Source organism: Symphalangus syndactylus, chromosome 24 (genome assembly GCF_028878055.3).
Source record: "Symphalangus syndactylus isolate Jambi chromosome 24, NHGRI_mSymSyn1-v2.1_pri, whole genome shotgun sequence".
Classification (NCBI taxonomy): domain Eukaryota; kingdom Metazoa; phylum Chordata; class Mammalia; order Primates; family Hylobatidae; genus Symphalangus; species Symphalangus syndactylus.
The window spans coordinates 56,053,188-56,073,527 of record NC_072446.2 but is presented as its reverse complement, the minus strand read 5'-3'; the positions used below and the strand labels follow the sequence as shown (position 1 = coordinate 56,073,527).

At 41.4% G+C, this 20,340-nt stretch overlaps 1 protein-coding gene across 3 annotated transcripts; it reads left to right on the top strand.

Moving 5' to 3' along the window:
- The first annotated feature begins 1,147 nt into the window (after positions 1-1,147).
- Positions 1,148-18,343, top strand: NAA20 (N-alpha-acetyltransferase 20, NatB catalytic subunit). Of its 3 annotated transcripts, none has more exons than XM_055265971.2 (6): positions 1,148-1,471; positions 6,469-6,493; positions 9,661-9,751; positions 11,081-11,216; positions 17,223-17,368; positions 17,819-18,343. In XM_055265971.2, the coding sequence occupies exons 1-6, from the start codon at positions 1,419-1,421 to the stop codon at positions 17,902-17,904; spliced, it is 537 nt and encodes a 178-aa protein (XP_055121946.1). In that variant the 5' UTR covers positions 1,148-1,418; the 3' UTR covers positions 17,905-18,343. The 3 variants fall into 3 exon arrangements, with proteins under 3 accessions (XP_055121946.1, XP_055121948.1, XP_055121947.1); XM_055265972.2 differs by having other exon boundaries at positions 1,446-2,062; XM_055265973.2 differs by lacking the exon at positions 17,223-17,368 and having other exon boundaries at positions 1,312-1,471.
- Positions 18,344-20,340: the final 1,997 nt, after the last annotated feature.

Sequence of the window (20,340 nt, the reverse complement as noted above, 5' to 3'; positions counted from 1 at the left end):
TTCAGCATTCCTGCTTGCTTTATGTATTTTATCTCTATCTTATCTTTTTGAGACAGGGTCTTGCTGTGTCACCCAGGCTGGAGTGCAGTGGTGCAATCATCATGTCTTAGTGCAATCATGTCTCATTGCAACCTCTACCTCCCGGGCTCAAATGATCCTCCCACTTCAGCCTCCCAAGTAGCTGGGATTAGAGGTGTGAGCCACTGTGTCTGGCCTGAAGAAACGAATTTTTAACTTTTAATTTTAACTACTTTAAATTTAACAACTGATGTTTGATTCAGCGATTTGAAAACAGTATATTTGGAACCGCTTGGATATGAGAATCTGCTTTTTAACCATACATTGATGAAATCTAAATAGAGAACAAGCATTTCCAATGACAGCTGCTCTCTCAGATTGAAATGCATTGCAAACGTAAAATACACACCGGATTTCAAAGTCTTTGCAAAAAATAATGTAACATCACTTTAATTTTTTTATTGATTGATTACATGTTGAGTATTGATTGGTTACATGTTGAAATGATACTTCGGGTATAATAAAGTGGGGTCAGGGAAAAATATTTTTCCCAAATAGGAAAAATAAATGGGTAAAATAAAGTGCACTATCAAAATCGATTTTACATTTCTTTTTGTTTTTATTTATTTATTATTTATTTTTGAGACCAAGTCTAGCTCTGTCGCCCAGGCTGGAGTGCAGTGGCGAGATCTCGGCTCACTGCAACCTCCGCCTCCTGGGTTCAAGCGATTCTCCTGCCTCAGCCTTCAAGTAGCTGGGATTAGAGGCGCGTGCCACCATGCCCAGCTAATTTTTCCTTCTTTCCTTTTTTTTTTTTTTTTTTCTTCTTCAGTAGAGAGGGGGTTTCGCCATGTTGGCCAGGTTGGTCTCGAATTGCTGAACTCAAGTGATCTGCCCGCCTCGGCCTCCCAGTTTTGGGATTACAGGCGTGAGCCACCGCGCCCGGCCTTCTTTTTATTTTTAAACGTGGTATTGACATTTTAAGATGACATCTGCAACTTGCATCACTGGGACAAGCGATTCTGGGTCATGAATTCTCCCATTCCTCATTTACTCTGCGGCACCGGGTGGCTGCGAACTCCGCTCTTCTGCTTGGGTTTCCGCATCACCAGCAGCTTCTTTCCTTCCCAGGTGTCGCCGCCTGCTTCCTGCAGCCGCTGCCCGGGACGGGTTCCGAGGTTCTGGGCAGCCAGAACCCCGGAGGCCTTACAGGAGCGGCCTGGCAATTCCCGCCGCCGGCCGCCAGAGGAAGCTGCTTCGCTGCTGTCGTTGCCGAGCAACTCGTAGCCCGGAAGCAGTACCCCGTCCCGCTCGGTTCCGCGGCGGCCTCGCTCCGGGAGACTTCCGGCAGGGCAGGCGCGGGGTCTCGGCGAACGGTCTTCGGAAGCGGCGGCGGCGCGATGACCACGCTACGGGCTTTCACCTGCGACGACCTGTTCCGCTTCAACAACATGTGAGTGACACGCGCCTAGGGCCAGCCGCTCCTGGTCGGGCCCTGCTTTCCGGCCCCGCCAGCTCCGGCCCCAGCCGCGCCCTCCCGGCCGGACCCCAAGCCCGGGCGGGGACCCGCGAGAACCACCCCCGCCGGCCGACGCGGGCGCCTCCCTGGGGCCACAGGGTCCAGGGACAGGTGGGCCTGGAGTCGACGCACGCCGGCCTTGGCGACCTTGGCCGAGGTGCTCAAACTTTGTCTCTGGACCCTGCGAGCCCGCGGGTTCTGGGGCAGCGCTCGGGCCTCCGCTTGTGGTCGCTGTCAGGAGGCGCTGGGGTGATGGGGCGAGCTGGGGGCGGGACCTCGAGCCCACGACCTGGGCTCCTCGCCCTGCCCTACTGCTTGCTGGCTCGTGGCCGGGCCGCGCCTCTTCTGGGCAGTGGGCACCGCCGAAGGCCCGGCCGCAGAGGGGGCTTGCGAGGATCGGAAGCTGGTCAGCAGCTGTTGGTATGTGCACATCGTGAAGCCCACCTGGTGGCCGTGGTTAAATTGTATCCAAATGAAATGACACTGATCACTGTGTCCCCTGCAGCGGATGCCGTCTCAGTCATGGTTAGTGTTTGCAAGTTTAGTTACTGTAACTGCGCACCCTGGTGTAGACGCCTTTCCTCTGTGAGGAGTCATGGCAGATCTTAGGGGAGGCTTGCTGTGCCCAGAGTCCTGGATGCAGTTTCTTTGGATTCGAGTTAAGGCCAGACCTCTGATTTGCAAGTACCAATTTTTTTTTAAGAAAACATTTTATTATGAAGATTCCCACACATTTAGAAAAGTTGGAGGAATTTCACCGTGTGCTTTTATAGACACTTTTCCTGGATTCTGCAGTTAACATTTTGCTACACTGGTATCTCTCCTTCCTTCCCATCTATCAGTCCTGGATCCACTTTAAAAAACAATAGGGCGGTATGTGAAAACTAAGGACCAAGTGGTTCCGATTGAAGTGTCAGGAAGATAGAAAGAACTATGGGGTGAGATGGCTGGGAACATTTCAAAGAGGGGGTGAGCCTTGAAGATGGATAACACATTGGTAAGTGAGGAAGAAGGAAGTTCCGGAGGAGGAGCGGGGCATGAAAGTGGGGAAGCGAAGTGCGGTCAGACAACTGGGATCAGTGCGAATCTAGTGGCTGGTTTCTGTCACTGAGCAGTCAGGAAGAAATGGGTGAAACAGGAGGGGTTTAGACTTGATCCTGTGAAAAGAATTTTCTGTTGGGCCAGTCTGGTAGCTACGGTGACTTGTGTTGAACTCACTGTTCCCTGCATTGTTCTGAGTGCCCATGTAATAATCCAGTTAATCCTCAGAATTCTTTGAGGTGCTGCCACCCCCATTTTGTGTATGAGTAAACCAAGGCATGGCAAGCACAAGTGAATTGGCCCAGGTGAGAATGAGTAAAGCAAGGGATTTCATCCAAGGAGATTGGCTCTGGAGCAGTGGTTCTGAAAGACTTGGTCCCTGTGGTCAGGGACCATGCTGGAAACGCACATTCCGTTTGCGATCCACTGCTCTGGAGTGGGTCTTAACCCACCTGGAGCTTCTGGAGAGGCTCACCCTCTCTTGAAAGTGTTCCCAGCAGTCTCATCCCATAGTCCTTTCTATCCTCCTGACACTTGAATCGGAACTACTTGGTTCTTCGTTTTCACATACTGCCCTATTGTTTTTAAAAGTGGATCTAGGATTGATAGATGGGCAGAGAGAAATGATGAAGCCAGTGCAGCAAAATGTTCACTGTAGAATCCAGGTGATGGATTCAAATTCTTAACCACTGAGCTCTGTGGGCTGTCATGTGATGAGAACAGGTAAACTGGGCAGGTAAGCCGTTCAGGAGGCCTTGGCAGTGGCCCAGAGATGATGACTTGACAGAGGCTTCAGTTTGGGAGGTGCAGCATGGGAGGTGACAGGGTGCCTTGAAGCTTCAAGAAAAGTTAAGGCAGAGCCTCATGGAGAGTCAGTTTTAACTGAAGATCTAGGAAAGGACAAGTTTTACATGGAAATGAATAGAAAGAAAATACACAGGAACACTTGCAAGAAAATATTAGATTTCAGAGAATCATGTGGCCTCTTCAGAATGTGCCAGTAGGGGAACTCCACTTATTCCCCATTTTCTTTTATTTTTTGAGACAGGGTCTCGCTCTGTCACCCAGATGGGAATGTAGTGGCACAATCATAGGTTGCTTTAGTCTCAAGCTCCCAGGCCCAGGCAATCCTCCTGCCTCAGCCTCCTGAGTAGCTGGGACTACAGGCACATGCTGCCACACCCCACTAATTTTTTAATTTTTTTGTAGAGACAGGGTCTTGTTTTGTTGCCCAGGCTGGTCTGGAACTCCCAGGCTCAAGTGATTCTCCCACCTAATCCTTCCAAAGAGCTGGAATTACAAGTGTGAGCCACCACACCTGGTTCCCATTTTTTTCTATTTACTTGCCTCTTTGATTAGGGCATTTTGGTAGAAAACTCTGAGAATGACTCAGATTAGATGTTGCAGTTGGAATTGAAATAACCCATGGATGTAGAACACTGCAATTAATTTAACACATATTTTATTCTTGGAAAAATATTTGAGTGCCTACTGTGTGCCAGTTCTAGAGACACAGCAGTGAACAAGACATAAACAAAAAGATGTCTTTATAGAATGTAGATATTTCCCTCTAAACACCTTAATGTATCATAAAGTAGCTGTGACTTCATAGAACACCTGAAACGATTTGGGGGACCCCCTCAAATCCTGGCCCACACCTTGGGAATCACTGCTCTAACACAGTGCGGGGGAGTCATGTGGAACTTGGTGTTAAGTTACAAAGGGAAATAGAAGCAGGGAAGGAAAGCTGGAAGTGAGTGGGGATTCTGCTTTAGTTTGGGGGTTCAGGGAGAGTGCCCTTGAAGAAAGACCTGGGGAAGTTAGGAATGAGTTACATGAACACTGGCGGCCAGGGGAGCTTCCAGATAGAGGGAACAGTAAGTGAAGACACCCCTGTTTCAAATAGGAGGCAGGCCGCATGGCTGGTACAGAGTGAGCATGGGAGGGTAGGGGATAACAGCAGAGGGGTAGAAGGGCAGGGCCTGGAGAGGCCATCATAAGACCTGAGCTGCTCTGCCAAGTGCGCCAAGAAACCCAGGTGGAGGGGCCAGGAAGGCATCTGGGCATGGGCGTCTCAAGATTAGGTCTGGGCTAAAGATGGAAATTTGGGGGTCAACACAAGTGAAGAAAAAAAGGCTAAGAGTCTGTAAGATGGCACCTTAGGACATCAAGTGTTCAAGTAAAGGAGACCATGTGGCTCAGTGAGGTGAGAGGAGAACCCCATGGTCTCAGAAGCTGAGTGAAGACAGCATTTCAGGCTGTCCCAGGAGTGGGAAGCTGTTCAAGAGCAGCGGATGGCTCAGTGCACATCATATTTCTACATTTCTTCCAGGAAATAGAAATTGAAGATGCAGATGCAGGAGGGAAAGAGAATTGCAGGAGGAGGGTCCTGAGTACTGAAGGGGTCTCTTGCCCGCACTCCTTGCCTATTGACAGGAGAGCAAGTAGCATATGGCTGCAGATGCCTGTGTGCGTGAGTTCGGTGGGGGGACTTTGGCGAAGCCTTCTTCTTCCTGTTTTCTCTTCCTCGTGATGAGATGGGAAGCCCCTGAGATGGCGGGGCTGGAGGTTAGGGTGCGGGTGGGCAGACAACAGGAGATAAAGCAGTTGTTGAAAGGTGTGGTGGAGTGACTCCCTGCACTGTATGAGAGCAGTGATTCTCAAGGAGTGGGTCAGGGTTTGGGGGTCCCCAAGATTGTTTCAGGTGTTGTGTGAGGTTAGAGCTATCTTCATGGTGTATTAAGAAGGTTTTTCGCCTTTTCCACTGTCATTCCCTCACAAGTACACAGTGGAGCTTCCCAAGGTGTGATCTTTCAGCAGCAAGCATAACAAATGCTTGAGAATCCGGTTGTCTTTTAAGCAAGACATTGCAGAATTGTTAAAACAACGCCATTGTTGTCACTGGATTTTGTTTTGTTTTGTTTTCGGAAGTATAGTGATTTTTTGGTAAAGTTATTTGTGTTAACGTGTAATTGATTTATTATTTTTGAGTGAATGTTTAAAATTTTTAAATATCAGTAGATATTACCCATATAAACAAAAGTTCTTTGGGGTCTTCAGTAACTTTTTAGTGTAAAGGAGTTCTGAAACCAAAAAGTTTAAGAACTGCTGGACTACAGAAATATGATATGACTAGCATCGTTATGGGTCTCAAAGGAGAATTTGACTAGAAATCGAAGAGAACACAATTGAAAAGTAGCTGGTTTTGAGCCTGACAAAATAGTGGCTCCATTAATTGACTAGGGAAGTGAGGGGATGGAGATGGGTTTTCAGAATGCAGATTTGGGAATGGTGTGCCAGGATGTGCTGGTGAGCTGCCCACAGCATCAGAGCCAGGTTGGGAGGCATCCACTAAGAACACGTGATTGAACGCATAGGAATGGGGATGGTGGGGACAAAGAGGTGGGAGTGTAGAATAGGAGTGGGGAGCAAAAACCAAGTGGTAAGAGTGACCACATTTAGAGGGTGGAATAAAGGAGCAATTGTCAGGGAAGACCCAGACACAGGCAGGGAGGATCCATGGGGTTGGATGCTGCAGCGGGTGAGTTTGACCTTCTGTCTCTGTGAGATACATCCCTAGTTGGTCTCCAGTTCCATTAGCAATTTATTGCCACTTAGAAAACATGAGATGTAGATTTATTAACTTGAATTTTAAAGAAGCAAGCAGCAGTTAAGTGAAAAAATATGTAAACACCTTAATAGTTGCTGTGACAGCTTATTATGGCTATTAGGTAGATTAAATCATCTTCCTCAGCCCTAAAGTTGGCCTTAAAGTTGTTGATGAAACATGTTTTGTTTTCCTTGTGGCATATTATTGTTAGCGTTAGCAGGCTTATTTCAACTGGTTATTGTAAACGCTGCTTACTAGAGACATTTCTCGTTTCTTTCAGTAACTTGGATCCGCTTACAGAAACTGTATCCTTTTTTACAAAAAAAGAAAAGTTGAATGAAGATTTACTGAGAATAAAGAAAATAGGGAAATGAAAACACAGAGGAGTACTGAAAAGTTTAAAAACTTGTAGGTCAGGAAACATCATAAGCAACACTGAAAGCAATTTTAAAAGTGAAACTGAGAACAAGAGTTGTCTTAGATCTGCTGACAAACTGTTAATGTCATGACTTGGTAGAAATCTGTAACATGATAGCTCCCCTGCTAACCTTGCCCCTCAGGAGTCAGCATGGCTGTATTCACCAGAAAGCACAGTGACTTCAGCAAGGTGGCTTCACGTCTCTAGTGTGAATAAAGTCTGGAGATAAGCAGTCCCAGGCAGGTGATGCTTCCATGAAGACACCAACAGCCAGGCTCTTTGCAGTTTAAGCACTCTACCACTCCCAGGGTGGCCGTAACCTTGTTCCAGATACTGCCAGAGCAAACAGCATCACAGCCATGTTTCCAGCAGCAGAATCCGCAGAGGGGGAGGTGAGGGTGTTCTTCCCTTTTAAGAGTACCTTTGGGCCTGTACTCCCAGCACTTTGGGAGGCCAAGGCAGGCAGATCACGAGGTCAGGCGTTCAAGACCAGCCTGGCCAACATGGTGAAACCCCGTCCGTCTCTAGTAAAAATACAAGAATTAGCCGGCCGTGGTGGCTTACTCTGTAATCCCAGCTACTCAGGAGGCTGAGGCAGGAGAATCGCTTGAACCAGGACCCGGGAGGCAGAGGTTGCAGTGAGCCGAGATCGCGCCACTGCACTCCAGCCTGGGCTACAGAGCGAGACTCTGTCTCAAAAAAAAAAAAAAGAGTACCTTTGGGAAATGCTGCACAGCCCCGCTCTGTCTCATTGACCAGCACCTGTTCCATGCTCTACCTGTCTACCGAATCCTATCTAGAGTCCAGAAATGTGCCCCACTTTATACATTGGGACTTGTTACTAAAGTGAGTAAAGGATTTGAGGTAACAATGAGCAGTGTCTATTATTGTCCTAATGGAAAAATGGGGCAAAGATGTGAAGATAGGGTACTCTGGTTATGCTGTTCTAACAGTTAACCCCACACCTCTAGTGGCTTACAGCACAAAGTTCAGATTCTGGGTTATGCTCCATGTCTACCGTAGGTGGGTAGGAGGGTTCTGCTAACCGGTAATTTATCAAAAGAGGGCATATAGGAGCTTAATGAAGGTGTTAAGAGTTCAGTCTCATCAGTCAGAAGACATATAAACTAAAACCAAAATGAGATGCCATATTTTATGTATCAGCCAAGATTTTAAAAAATGATAAACCTCAGTGCTGATGATGGTGAGGTGAGAGGAACATTCTCATAAATTGCTAGTGACAATGTAAATTGCTATTATCTTTCCAGAAGGCACTTTGGAAATAGTAATTCCATTTCCTGAAAGCTGAAAATAAGAAGAAATAGAGGCAGTTTGTCCGTGGTTGACAAATAAGGCCCATAGGCCAAATCTGGCCCACTGCCTCTTTTTGTAAATAAAATGTTATTGGGACACCATGCTGATTAATTTATATTTTTTTCTGTGGCTTTTGCAGTTTGAGTAGTTCCAGCAGGGACTGTATGGCCCACAAAGCCTAGGATGTTTACCATTTGGCCTTTTACAGAAAAAGTTTGCTAACCCCTGAGTTATACCATTACAAAAATTATTTATTGCAGGAGAGTTAGTAAGCATTTGGAGTAAGATTCACACACAACAATCAGGAGATGGTTAAGTAAATTAAGCTGTACTGAAGAAGGATTTCAAACTTTTTTTGAGAAACTGGAAATGACCCAGGTGTCCATGGTCAGGATACAGGCTATTTAAGGTGTCTCTTCACATAAAGAAATACTATACAGCAGTAAAAATTAACTTACAGGTACAGGCAGCAACAGGACTACATATCAGAAACAAAACTGAATGGGAAAAGCAAAAAGTCTGCAGTGTTCATCTGGATTTTTTAAATTATGACTAATGATATCACCACTTAAAAGATTTTTGAAGAATTTTGAATGACAAAATTTCACTATATAGGAAGGAAGGATTTTAGGATGCAAATCCGTTTATATGGTGTGCTTCCAGTGACGTTTAAAATTTACAGTGAAAGTCCCATAATCCAGGTGAGCCTATATTTGAAAGTAACCTGTTAGTCCTAGAGGTGGATGGGAGGGAGGGGCGGCTGGGACTGCTCTGCTAGCCACAGGAGAAATGGTTGTGGTGTATGTCAGTGGCTGGCTGGCAGGAAGACTGGCTGTCCCGCCATGTTAAGGGTTGTATTTGAGGGGTGTTAAAATAATGATGGTCCTTCAGAGGAGATTTTGAAGAATTTCACACTGAACAGGTTTTCCAGGAACTTAAAAAATACATTTATGTATGATTGATGGTGTCCTCTGATAAATTGCATCAGAAAGTTTATACTAACAAGAAATATATTTTCATCCATTAAAGTACAGAGTGAAAAGAAGAAGAGAAATGTAGGAATGATTACATGTCAGTAAGGACATCCCAAGGTTGAAGAGTTAAGTCATGAGCAAATTATTCAGGCATTTACTGTTAACATAGTTGATTCCTTAAGCCAGCTTTTATCTGCATTACTAGAAATGCAGGATTTGAATCAGTGGAGAGGAAAAACTGGGTAATTAAGTTGGCTCTGGAAGGACTCAGGTTGTAAAGTTATTTTCACAGTCTCATAGCTGAAGTCAAAGTAGGAACTAGCCATTAATTTTTCAGTGCAATTATGTAAGCATCAATGTATTGAGCATCTGCTGTGTACCAGGCACCAGGGATAGAGGGAACATGACATTGATAGACTAAGAGGAGGCAGACCGCAAACAAATAATATCAGGTGATAAATAGAGAGACTTAGATATGGTATGGTCAGTAGGGAGTAGACTGTAGAACTTTGGGGTCCTGATTCTCTGCATTCTGTTAGACAGTGCTATCACCATTCCACACTTGAGGCTATATGTCCAGGGAATTTTGTTAAAAATCAATGATAACCTAAATATTTCATGTAATGGTATGTATGATTATAGGACTCATACAGAGCTGGGGATAAAGTAACAATATACTTTTTAAAGGAAACTTTTTTTTACAATATCCCTTAATGAAGAACCTTTTACTGTCCATTACTTTTCACACTCCTTAACAGGACTCTAGTATGGGATTCCTTTCTACCTACAGTACCTCGCCCACTGGCCAGAGTATTTCATTGTTGCAGAGGCACCTGGTGGAGAATTAATGGGTTATAGTAAGTATAATACCACTAGGATTTTGTGGAGTAGGTAAAGATTTTAACATGGATTTCAACCGATTGCTTTAGACTGCAGAATTGGAATATAATCATGATGCTTGTAATTTTAATTCCTCTTCAACAATTCAACAACTTACTGATCTCTTCTCTGTTTTGGGCATTGTGCTAGGCCCAGGCGATAACGGCAGTGAACCAGACAGACATGGTCTTAGTCTTCTTAAATCTTTCTTTTTTTTTTTTTTTTGAGACGGAGTCTCGCTCTGTCGCCCAGGCTGGAGTGCAGTGGCGCAATCTCGGCTCACTGCAAGCCCCGCCTCCCGGGTTCAAGCCATTCTCCTGCCTCGGCCTCCCGAGTAGCTGGGACTACAGGCGCCCACCACCATGCCTGGCTAATTTTTTGTATTTTTAGTAGAGACGGGGTTTCACTGTGTTAGCCAGGATGGTCTCGATCTCCTGACCTCGTGATCCACCCACCTCGGCCTCCCAAAGTGCTGGGATTACAGGCGTGAGCCACCGCACCCGGCCGGTCTTCTTAAATCTTTCATTCTGAAAAAAAAAAAAAATCTTTCATTCTAAGGCTGTGTGCAGTGGCTCATGCCTGTAATCCCGACACTTAGGAAGGCCAAGGCAGGTGGATCCTTTGAGGTCAGGAGTTCAAAATCGGCCTGGCCAAATGGTGAAAGCCCGCCTCTACTAAAAATACAAAAATTTAGCTGGGCGTGGTATCGTGTGCCTGTAATCCCAGCTACTCAGGAGGCTGAGGCGGGAGAATCACTTGAACCCCAGAGGCAGAGCTTGCAGTGAGCTGAGATCATGCCACTGCACTCCAGCCTGGGTGACACAGCGAGACTCCGTCTCAAAAAAAAATGTATCTTTCATTCTATACTTTTGTTAAATTTCTACATGGCTTATTTAGTACATAATGCAGGCATCATAGCATCCTCATTGAATTAGTATTACTAACAAAACCTTTAGCTTTGAGCTATATATGTACATCCACATGTACCCACATATACCCACACCCATATGGAATGTAGATATTTGAAAAAATACATACTCCGGTTCTTTTTTCAAAATTAGTTGTTTTAAGTATATCATTCTTTTTTGTTCTGATTTTAGAACTATCCTGAATGTAACATATAGTGTTAACATTTACAAGTGAATTTCAAATAAAAGCACTGTTAGCCGGATGACCTCAGGTGGTACTTAAAAATAAAAACTTCGTTATTAGTTTCCTTTGTAATAAAAACGTACCAAACAGTAATTCTATATTTATGTGTAAATCAGTGTCTAGTTACTGAATGTGATTTTTGTTGTTGTTGGCAGTTATGGGTAAAGCAGAAGGCTCAGTAGCTAGGGAAGAATGGCACGGGCACGTCACAGCTCTGTCTGTTGCCCCAGAATTTCGACGCCTTGGTTTGGCTGCTAAACTTATGGAGTTACTAGAGGAGATTTCAGAAAGGTGAGATTCGGTTTTTCAAATACACTTAGTGATTTGTGGATCCCTAACCATTTTTTTCCCCTTCAGGCTGAATACCTGTCACGCTTTACAGTTCACAGGAATTTCATCTTCCATCTCCAGTAGTCCTTACAACAATTGGCACACAAAGTGATACTGTTTCTATTTTGCCATTGAGGAAATTAAGGCAAAGTGCTGTAGTGACCCGCTGTAGGCCTATAAGCCGAGGAATTGGTGGAATCAGTTCCAAAGGCCAGCTCTCGAGGTTTCTCTTAGTGTTCCTGCCACGGTGGCACACATTCCTAAAATCGGTTAAGATTGCCTTGGCATCTGAATAAATTTTTAACAATGCTCCTTGGCCAAAAGAAAATAGTTCAGTCTTAAGCAGTTATATTCTAACTGTTTAATAAGTATTTATAGCGTAACAGCTAATAGCCACTTAGAAAAAAAATAAATTGAAAGAAGAAATATTTTTATTTCATTCTTAAATAACTGTGGCTAGCTACTAATAAGATGTGTGCACCTGTTGGACATTAAATGACTTGACACAACCACCTGCCTTCCTGTTTCACATTGATTTTCATCTAGTATTTTTTTTAATCACAGCAACTGCCAGAAACTCAGCTTCATAGAAATATTATGTCATTAAGAGGAATGTAGCATGATCTAATGTTGAATTTGTGAACTACTTCAAACTAGTTTGCCAGTGTCTGACATGTAAGGTTTTGCTGTTTTCCCTGAACATTTGAAATATCTTTTGGTGGCTGTATGAGTTTGGGACACTTTAGGGCACCTGAGTGCACAGTTTGCGAACTGCCGGCATGGCATCTTTTTTTTTTTTTTTTTTTTTTTTTGAGACGGAGTCTTTCTCTGTCCCCCAGACTGGAGTGCAGTGGCACGATCTCGGCTCACTGCAAGCTCCGCCTCCCGGGTTCACACCATTCTCCTGCCTCAGCCTCCCGAGTAGCTGGGACTACAGGCGCCCGCCAACACGCCCGGCTAATTTTTTTTTCGTATTTTTAGTAGAGACGGGGTTTCACCGTGTTACCCAGGATGGTCTCGATCACCTAACCTCGTGATCCGCCCGCCTCGGCCTCCCAAAGTGCTGGGATTACAGGCTTGAGCCACCGCGCCCGGCCTTTTTTTTTTTTTTTTTAAGAGACGTGTTGTAGATATCAAACCTCTTCATTACCGGAGATAAAAGTAATACAATAAATAGAAGAGAAAGCCCCTCCTCGTATCTTCATTCTAGAAGAGATATGTTTGTATAAGTTTGACCTGTTGTCAAGCTGCCATTTCTTTCTCCACTGTAATTTCCTAAAAGTGTGGTAGGAAAGAGAATAGTTGCTGAGAAGGGTTCTTGAGCTTAATTTCTACTTAATTATTAGATTTAATAAAGGCAAGTTTTAAAGAAGTAACTGTGGCCTGACAAAGGCTTCAAGCCAAATTAGAGGCAAAGGAGCTCAAACTCATTCAGAGAAGAGAAGAAATTGTGTTAGCTGAAAAAGAAGTCAGTGCTAATCTTTAAGATTTTTTAAAGTTCTCCCTAGACCAAACAAAGAAGGGAAGAAAATTTTTAGCATGACTGTAGTTTATACACATTTATTAATGGCATTATGTTGAAAAAACGGATTTGGCATTACTGTATAGTAAACAGGGAGTTAGAAAGTGGGTTGTTCAATGAGAACACATGGACACAAGGAGGGGAACATCACACACCGGGGCCTGTGAGGGGTGGGGTCTAAGGGAGGGATAGAATTAGGATAAATATCTAATGTAGATGACGAGTTGATGGGTGCAGCAAACCACCATGGCACGCGTATACCTGTGTAACCAACCTGCACGTTCTGCACATGTATCCCAGAATTTAAAGTATAATAATAATAAAAAAAAGTAGGTTGTAACTAGCTATGACCTTGCACATATAATTTAAGGTATTTATATGACAGATTCTCCCTCTGAGTAGAAAACCACTAAGCTCTCTTCCCTTCCAGTTTCTAAGCCTTCATTATTTTAGACTAGTTGCTAAGATTTAAGTAATCTTTATTTGTAGGGGTATATATACACATACATAATACATGTACACATACATAATACATGTACACATGCTTATATACACTATATACATGTATACATAGTGCATACAATGTATACGTTAAAAATAGAAACCAAACAAGTAGAGAAGAAAAATTGAGTGATAGAAATCAACCCCAAAGAAGAGAAAAAGGAAACTAAACCAGGAAAACAAAATGCATGAAATAAAATGGTAGCCAAGAATCCAGATATTGTCAGTAATTACAACAGTAAATGTTAATGGACTTAGGACTTTATTTATTTATTATTAGTTTTTGAGACGGGGTCTTGGGTAGCCAAGAATCCAAATATTGTCAGTAATTACAACAGTAAACGTTAATGGACTTAGGACTTTATTTATTTATTATTAGTTTTTGAGATGGGGTCTTGCTCTGTTGCTCAGGTTGGAGTGCAGTGGCGTGATCTCAGCTCACTGCAACCTCCGCCTCCCAGGCTCAAACGATTTTCCTGCCTCAGCCTCTGAGTAGCTGGGATTACAGGCACCCACTACCATGCCCGGCCGGCTATGATGACTCTATTTAAAAGACAAAGGCTGTCTGTATTGTTTACAGGAAATATGTATAAAATATATTAAAATATTTTTAATACAGAAAGATTGAAAGCAAATTTTTTAATTACCTTGCAAATTCTAACCAAAAGAAAGTTAGAATTCTTATTAATAATAGTTAAATTGTAGTTGAATAATTATTACCAGCATAAAAAAGGGTCACTGCATATTGATAAAATATTTAATCAAGGAAGTAACAAGGCTGGGAATGTTGGCTCATGACTGTAATCCCAGCACTTTGGGAGGCCGAGACAGGTGGATCCCTTGAGGTTAGGAGTTCCAGACCAGTCTGGCCAACATGGTGAAATCCCGTCTCGACTAAAAATACAAAAATTAGCCGGGCATGGTAGCACGTGACTGTAATCCCAGCTACTCGGGAGGCTGAGGCAGAATTGCTTGAACCTGGGAGGCGAAGATTACAGTGAGCCAAGATCACGCCATTGCACTCCAGCCTGTGAAACAGAGCGGGACTCCATCTCAAAAAAAAAAAAAAAAAAAAATAGCAATTTAAAATGGTATATACCCAGTGACATCATTTCAAAGTAAAAATGCACAAATTGACAAAACTACAAGGCACAACAGACAAATAATTATTACAATGGGAGATTTAGACATGCTTTTTTCTAATTGATAGAACAATGAGATAGAAATTTGTCAAGCCTATAGAACAAGAATCAGCAATTTTCTTCTGGGTCAGATAGTAAATATTCAGGCATTACAGGCCACCTAAAGTCTTAGTTACACAGGTTTTTTTGTTTTGTTTTGTTTTGTTTTTAACAACCATTGCAAAAACCATTCTTAGCTTGAAGGCAGTAGCAAAATAGGTTGTAAGCCAACCCCTGCCCTAAAGAATTTCAATCAGTAGCCCAAAATCTTTTCACGAAGAAAACTGGCTTCTCTGGCCAATTTTACCAAACATTTAAGAAATAATGACTGAAAGGTCACTTTTACACAAACTATTTTGCACAAGCCAAAAAAGGGAGCATTCCTCAACTTATTTTTTAAGGCCAGGATAACCTTGGTAACAATACTTGACAAAATATGGGAAAGGAAAATTTGAGGAACATCTCACTCACATGCAAAATCCTGGAAAAATAATTAGCAAAGTGGATTTGGCACTACATAAATAGGATGACACATCAGGAACAAGGTGGTTTCAACTTTACACTAAAGGAGAACACTGGTTATTTTAGAAAGTGCAGCAAACTTGATAAAATCCAATATTCCTTCCCGATAAAAACTGTTAGCAAACTAGGAAATAGAAAGGGGGAACTTCCTTAACCTGAAAAATATCTACAAGAAATCTGTAGTAAATATATTTAGTAGTGATACATTGAATGCTTTCCTTTTGAAATCAGGGACAAGTTAGTCCCGCTTTAGTAATTTACTAGAAATTATAGACAGCACAGGAAAGCAGGAAAAAATAAACGATAGGATTGAGAGGAAATAAAACTTACTTTGCACAGATATGATCATACAAATATAAAATCCATAAGAATCTATAAATATTTAGAATTAATAAAAGGCAAAGTTGTTGGATATAAAGTCAGTATAAAAATAAATTGTATTTACACATGAGAGGAAACAAAACTTATTTTGCAGATATGATTATACAAATATAAAATCCACAAGAATCTAGAAATAAATGTTTAGAATTAATAAAAGGTAGGCAAGATTGTTGGATATAAAGTCAGTATAAAAATCAATTGTATTTATATATATATAAACAGTAAAATTTAGAAAAAGATGCCATAGCATGAAAAAATATTAAGTACTTAAGAATCTAGCAAGTGCTATGCGAGACCTCTCTGACATTTTAAAAACTTTTTTGAGAGATATTAAAGTAGCCCTGATAAGTGGAGCGATAAACTATCACTGGATTAGAGGATACAGTAAAACAGGTAATTGATCACAGTTTCAATGTAATTGCAGTCAAAATCCCAAGCATTTTTTATAGTACTTGTTAAGCTGACTCTGAAACATATAGAGGAACAGAAAGAACAAAAAAGAGATAAGATATTCTTGAATGACAACAAAAATGGGTGATGTGCCCCTCCAGGTATCAGACTGTAAAGAGTGAGACTGTATCTTAGTGCTGTAGTTATCTAGACCAGTGTTACAGAATTTGAGAAACAGACCCAAGAATATATGGACTTTAACATACCACAGAGGAGGCATTGCACATCAATAGTATGAAGATAGACTTTTCAGTAAAGGTGGTTGGACAATTGGATGTCCCTATAGGAAAAAAAATTTCCCAGATTACCACTATTCCATACACAAATCAACTCCAGATTTATTAAAAACCTAGATGTGAAAGCAAAACTAAGAAGTCTTTTGAATATAATATGGCAGAGTGTCTCTGTGGCCTGTGTAGAACTTTTTTAAAAGGCCATAAAAAGGCTAAGGGAAACATTCATATATTCAGCTTCACTGAAGTGAAGTAACTTTTTTTTATCAAAAGACAACATAAGGATAATGACAAGACAAACCACAAATTGGAAAAAGATATTTGCAAAGACATTACACAGTATTGAATATTCACAATACATAGAGAACTGTAGCGAGGGGAAAACTGTGAAAGATTCAAGTACTGTACGGAAGGAGAAATCTAAATGGCCAACCAACAGAAATATATTCAGCATCATTAGTAATTGGAAATACAGATTAAAATCTGAGATATAGTTACACTGTAAGATTGGCAAAAATAAAAACGTGATGCACCAAGCCTTGCTGCTGTGGAATGGAGGCTTACTCACTTCTGTGCAAGAGTAAGTTGGTACAAGCCAGTTGGAAAAACAGTTTGGCATTAACTAATAAAGATGTGCCCTGTGACACAACAGTGAGACTCCTAGCTATAGACCTTACGTGAGACACTCGACAAAAGTATTCATAGGATCATCGTTTATAATAGTAAAAGCCAGAAGCGTATCAACAGGACCATGAATGACTTGTGGTGCACAAGCCCAGCCACTCTTGAAGCTGACTCTTAAAATGTTAGTCAACTGAGAGAACAAAAGACAAGAATATATGATTCCATGTATATAAACTTCATAAACAGGAGAAACTATAATAGGTGGTGAATTTGTAGAACAAATGCGTTGAGTTTATCTTTTAAGAAAATGTGTTGTAGCTTTTGAAATACTAGCATGCAAACATAAAGTCATCTTACACTGCAAAGTAATTGTCATAAATCCTAAGTAATACAAATTTCTATTACCATGTAATCAGCTACAAGGTCCTGTTACTACCATTCTGAGTAGTAGTCAAAGCAAGGTAAAAACACGTTTAAAAAAAATATGTATCTATTACTATCTAGGGTTTCTCACATTCTAACATTTTCCTTTTTTTTTTTTTTTTTTTTAAAGAAAGGGTGGATTTTTTGTTGATCTCTTTGTAAGAGTATCTAACCAAGTTGCAGTTAACATGTACAAGCAGTTGGGCTACAGTGTATATAGGACGGTCATAGAGTACTATTCGGCCAGCAACGGGGAGCCTGATGAGGACGCTTATGGTAAGCTCCCTTCCATGGCAGTATCCTCAAGAAGTCGAAAGTTACATTTGTTCTACAGATTGTAGTATTTGATTATTTTAATAAATGTAGAAGAATCATATTTGACTTTAAAATTTAAATCTCCTTCAACCTACCTTTATGAACCTATTAGTTGTAGTAATTAACTTACCTATTAACTAACCAATGGTTAATTTCTGTACATTACTGTTTTACTATGTTACATATTATTTTGTGAACAAGAAAATGTGTATTGTGAGCTGAATCCTGGGTGAGGTTTGGTTAGCATCTGGTATACTTGGCAACTGGGAGACATTTATAAATACATTTTGCTTAGAATCTGGTGGAAGTGGGGGTAGGGGATAAAACCTCTTATGGGAACTTTACCTATACACTTTACATTTGATATAATACTTTTTTTGGGTGTTTATATTAAACTTTGCTTCTTTACAGATATGAGGAAAGCACTTTCCAGGGATACTGAGAAGAAATCCATCATACCATTACCTCATCCTGTGAGGCCTGAAGACATTGAATAACCCTGGGCAGTGGTTCTTAGGCAGATACTCTGCATGCTTTATGGACAATATTATTTTCATTGGATGATTCTGGAGCTCTATTAGGAGAAAAGTAATCATTTTAGGTCTTAAAGACTTCAAGAAAATACAGGTTATCAATTTATTTTAAATCTCGTTGTTTCCAGTTAGCAATATCATACCTATTAAAGCTGTTCACCGTAACAAAATTCAATCAAAAAGGCAGCTAGGTCAGAAGGAAACATACCACTCTCATGGTTCATAATATCCACTGTATGTGTGCTAGGGAAAAGACTCGCTCCAGTCTCCTCCTCAGTTCTGGTGCCTGAGAACCACTGCTGCATATATTTGTTTTTAAATTTTGTATTGAACTGTTAATTGAAGCTTTAAAAGCATATATGAAATGTATAAATCTAAGATGTATAATACATTGTTGACTCTATGAATGTTTTCTGAAGTTTGTTAGTCATTTGTAAAACTAAATCAGATTGTAATCCCAGTACTTTGGGAGGCCAAGGCAGGCTGATTGCTTGAGGCCAGGAGTTCGAGACCAGCCTGGCCAAAACCTATACTAAAAAATACAAAAATTAGCTGGGCATCCCAGCTATGCAGAAGCTGAAGCACAAGAATTCCTTGAACCCTGGAGGTGGAGGTTGCAGTGACCTAAGATCGTCCCACTGCACTCCAGCCCAGGCAACAGAGTGAGACCCTGCCTCAAAAAAAACAAAACAAAAATCAGGATTGTGAAAGGGCATCATTTAAGATATTTTTCATTAAATTGTGACTTCCATACATAGTATTTTAAAAATGCACACTTGAAGCAATCACTGCCCAGCATACTTAAGAAGCTCCCTTCTTATCGTGTAGTAAATTCTTCCCAGTCACGTGCGTTCATACCATTATACTATTAGTCCTAGATCTTTTCTCCTCTTCACAATGCTTTGCTTAAATCCTGCCCTTCTAAAAAGCCAAAAAAAAAAAAAAAAAACCAAAACACTGTTGAGGCTATTTTTTTTTAGAGAGGAAAAAGAACATAATTCCTAAAGAAAGGCCATATAACTATATCATAGGCCAACCATGTATTTTATGTGTAGTGTCATCCTCTGTAATATGTGAAAATACCCAGTTAGTGAAAGACTTAACTAAAGAAAAACCCACAAGAAATTATTAAACTTTTACTATTGAAAGGATTTATTTTGGTGGAGTTGAGGGTGGAAGAGAAATGAATCTTTATGTTCTCCTGTTAGAGAATAGCTTTTTCCCTTCCAGCTTTCACACTGGCACATGCTTATCACAATTCTACCTTGGGAACATGACAGGATTTTTTCTTATGTATACATGCAACATAAACAGGTAATTCTAGGAAGACTGTGATTAAGTCACTTGCATTCTGACCTGTTTTCATCTCACTCCCTGGCTCTGGGTGAGCCAAAGGCTATTAAGATGATGTTCTCCTGCTTACTCCCTAGGCAGACCTCTACTCCAGATGTGATCTGACACCGCAGCAGCTGATGCTGGTCCAGTGACTAAAGCAGTCAGGCTGAAAACAGATTTTATCTCAACAGTCCTATTTTCTTCTGTCCTCAAACACTATGTTATTTTCAAGATAAAATTCAGTAACATTACAAAGTAGCTTTTATTCCCTTGGGTGAATAAGACGTGCACATTTAATAATAAATTTGCTTACCAAAGGTCCTTTTAGGGGAAAACAACCTTAAAAAATAGTTCTAGTCCTTGGGCAGTGAACAAAGAAAAAACGTGCTTGAGAAACACAGTCCAGGTTAAAGGAAAACTCTCAGATCGGTTAGTGCAGTCAAATTTTTGCTTGAGAATGTGGGCAACGTATCAGCAAATATATTCATTCTTGTGCTACTCTTCATTATTTAGCATAGAACTACCTTAGATGTTTCTACACATGCTCTAAACCAAGAGTAAGTTTAACATGTCAGCAGTGAGGAGTAGACATTTTCTACTATAGCACACTGGGAGATGTTTACTGGTACTCTAGGTAGAAATGACTCCAGTGTCCACTAAGTTTGGGAAATAATATGGCAACATTGCTACTGGAGATAGATACATAATGTACAGAAGCCTAACTGTAAAGAGATTTGATTAATGAGACTTAAGTCTTAGTCCAGAATTTCCCAAATTTATGTGAACATGGGACATCATTTTTCATAGCACACATGTGCACAAGCCATTATTCTTTAAACAAGCTATTACAAACGCAACCACTCTGGAGAACTGATGAGCGCCTAACTTGAATTAGACTAAATTATTCTTGGTAAACAATGTTTTCTGAACCTTGTTCAGAAATCACTGCAAATTATTTTCCAAGTGTTAGGCTGGGCGCGGTGGCTCACGCTTGTAATCCCAGCACTTTGGGAGGCCGAGGTGGGTGGATCATGAGGTCAGGAGATCGAGACCACAGTGAAACCC

Bases quoted from the DNA above. Each gene is read 5' to 3' on its own strand.
- NAA20 (XM_055265971.2), top strand. From the start codon at position 1,419: ATGACCACGCTACGGGCTTTCACCTGCGACGACCTGTTCCGCTTCAAC. The intron at 9,752-11,080 runs GTAAGTATAATA...TGTTGTTGGCAG, and splicing joins TGGAGAATTAATGGGTTATA to TTATGGGTAAAGCAGAAGGC. The intron at 11,217-17,222 runs GTGAGATTCGGT...TTTTTTTTAAAG, and splicing joins CTAGAGGAGATTTCAGAAAG to AAAGGGTGGATTTTTTGTTG.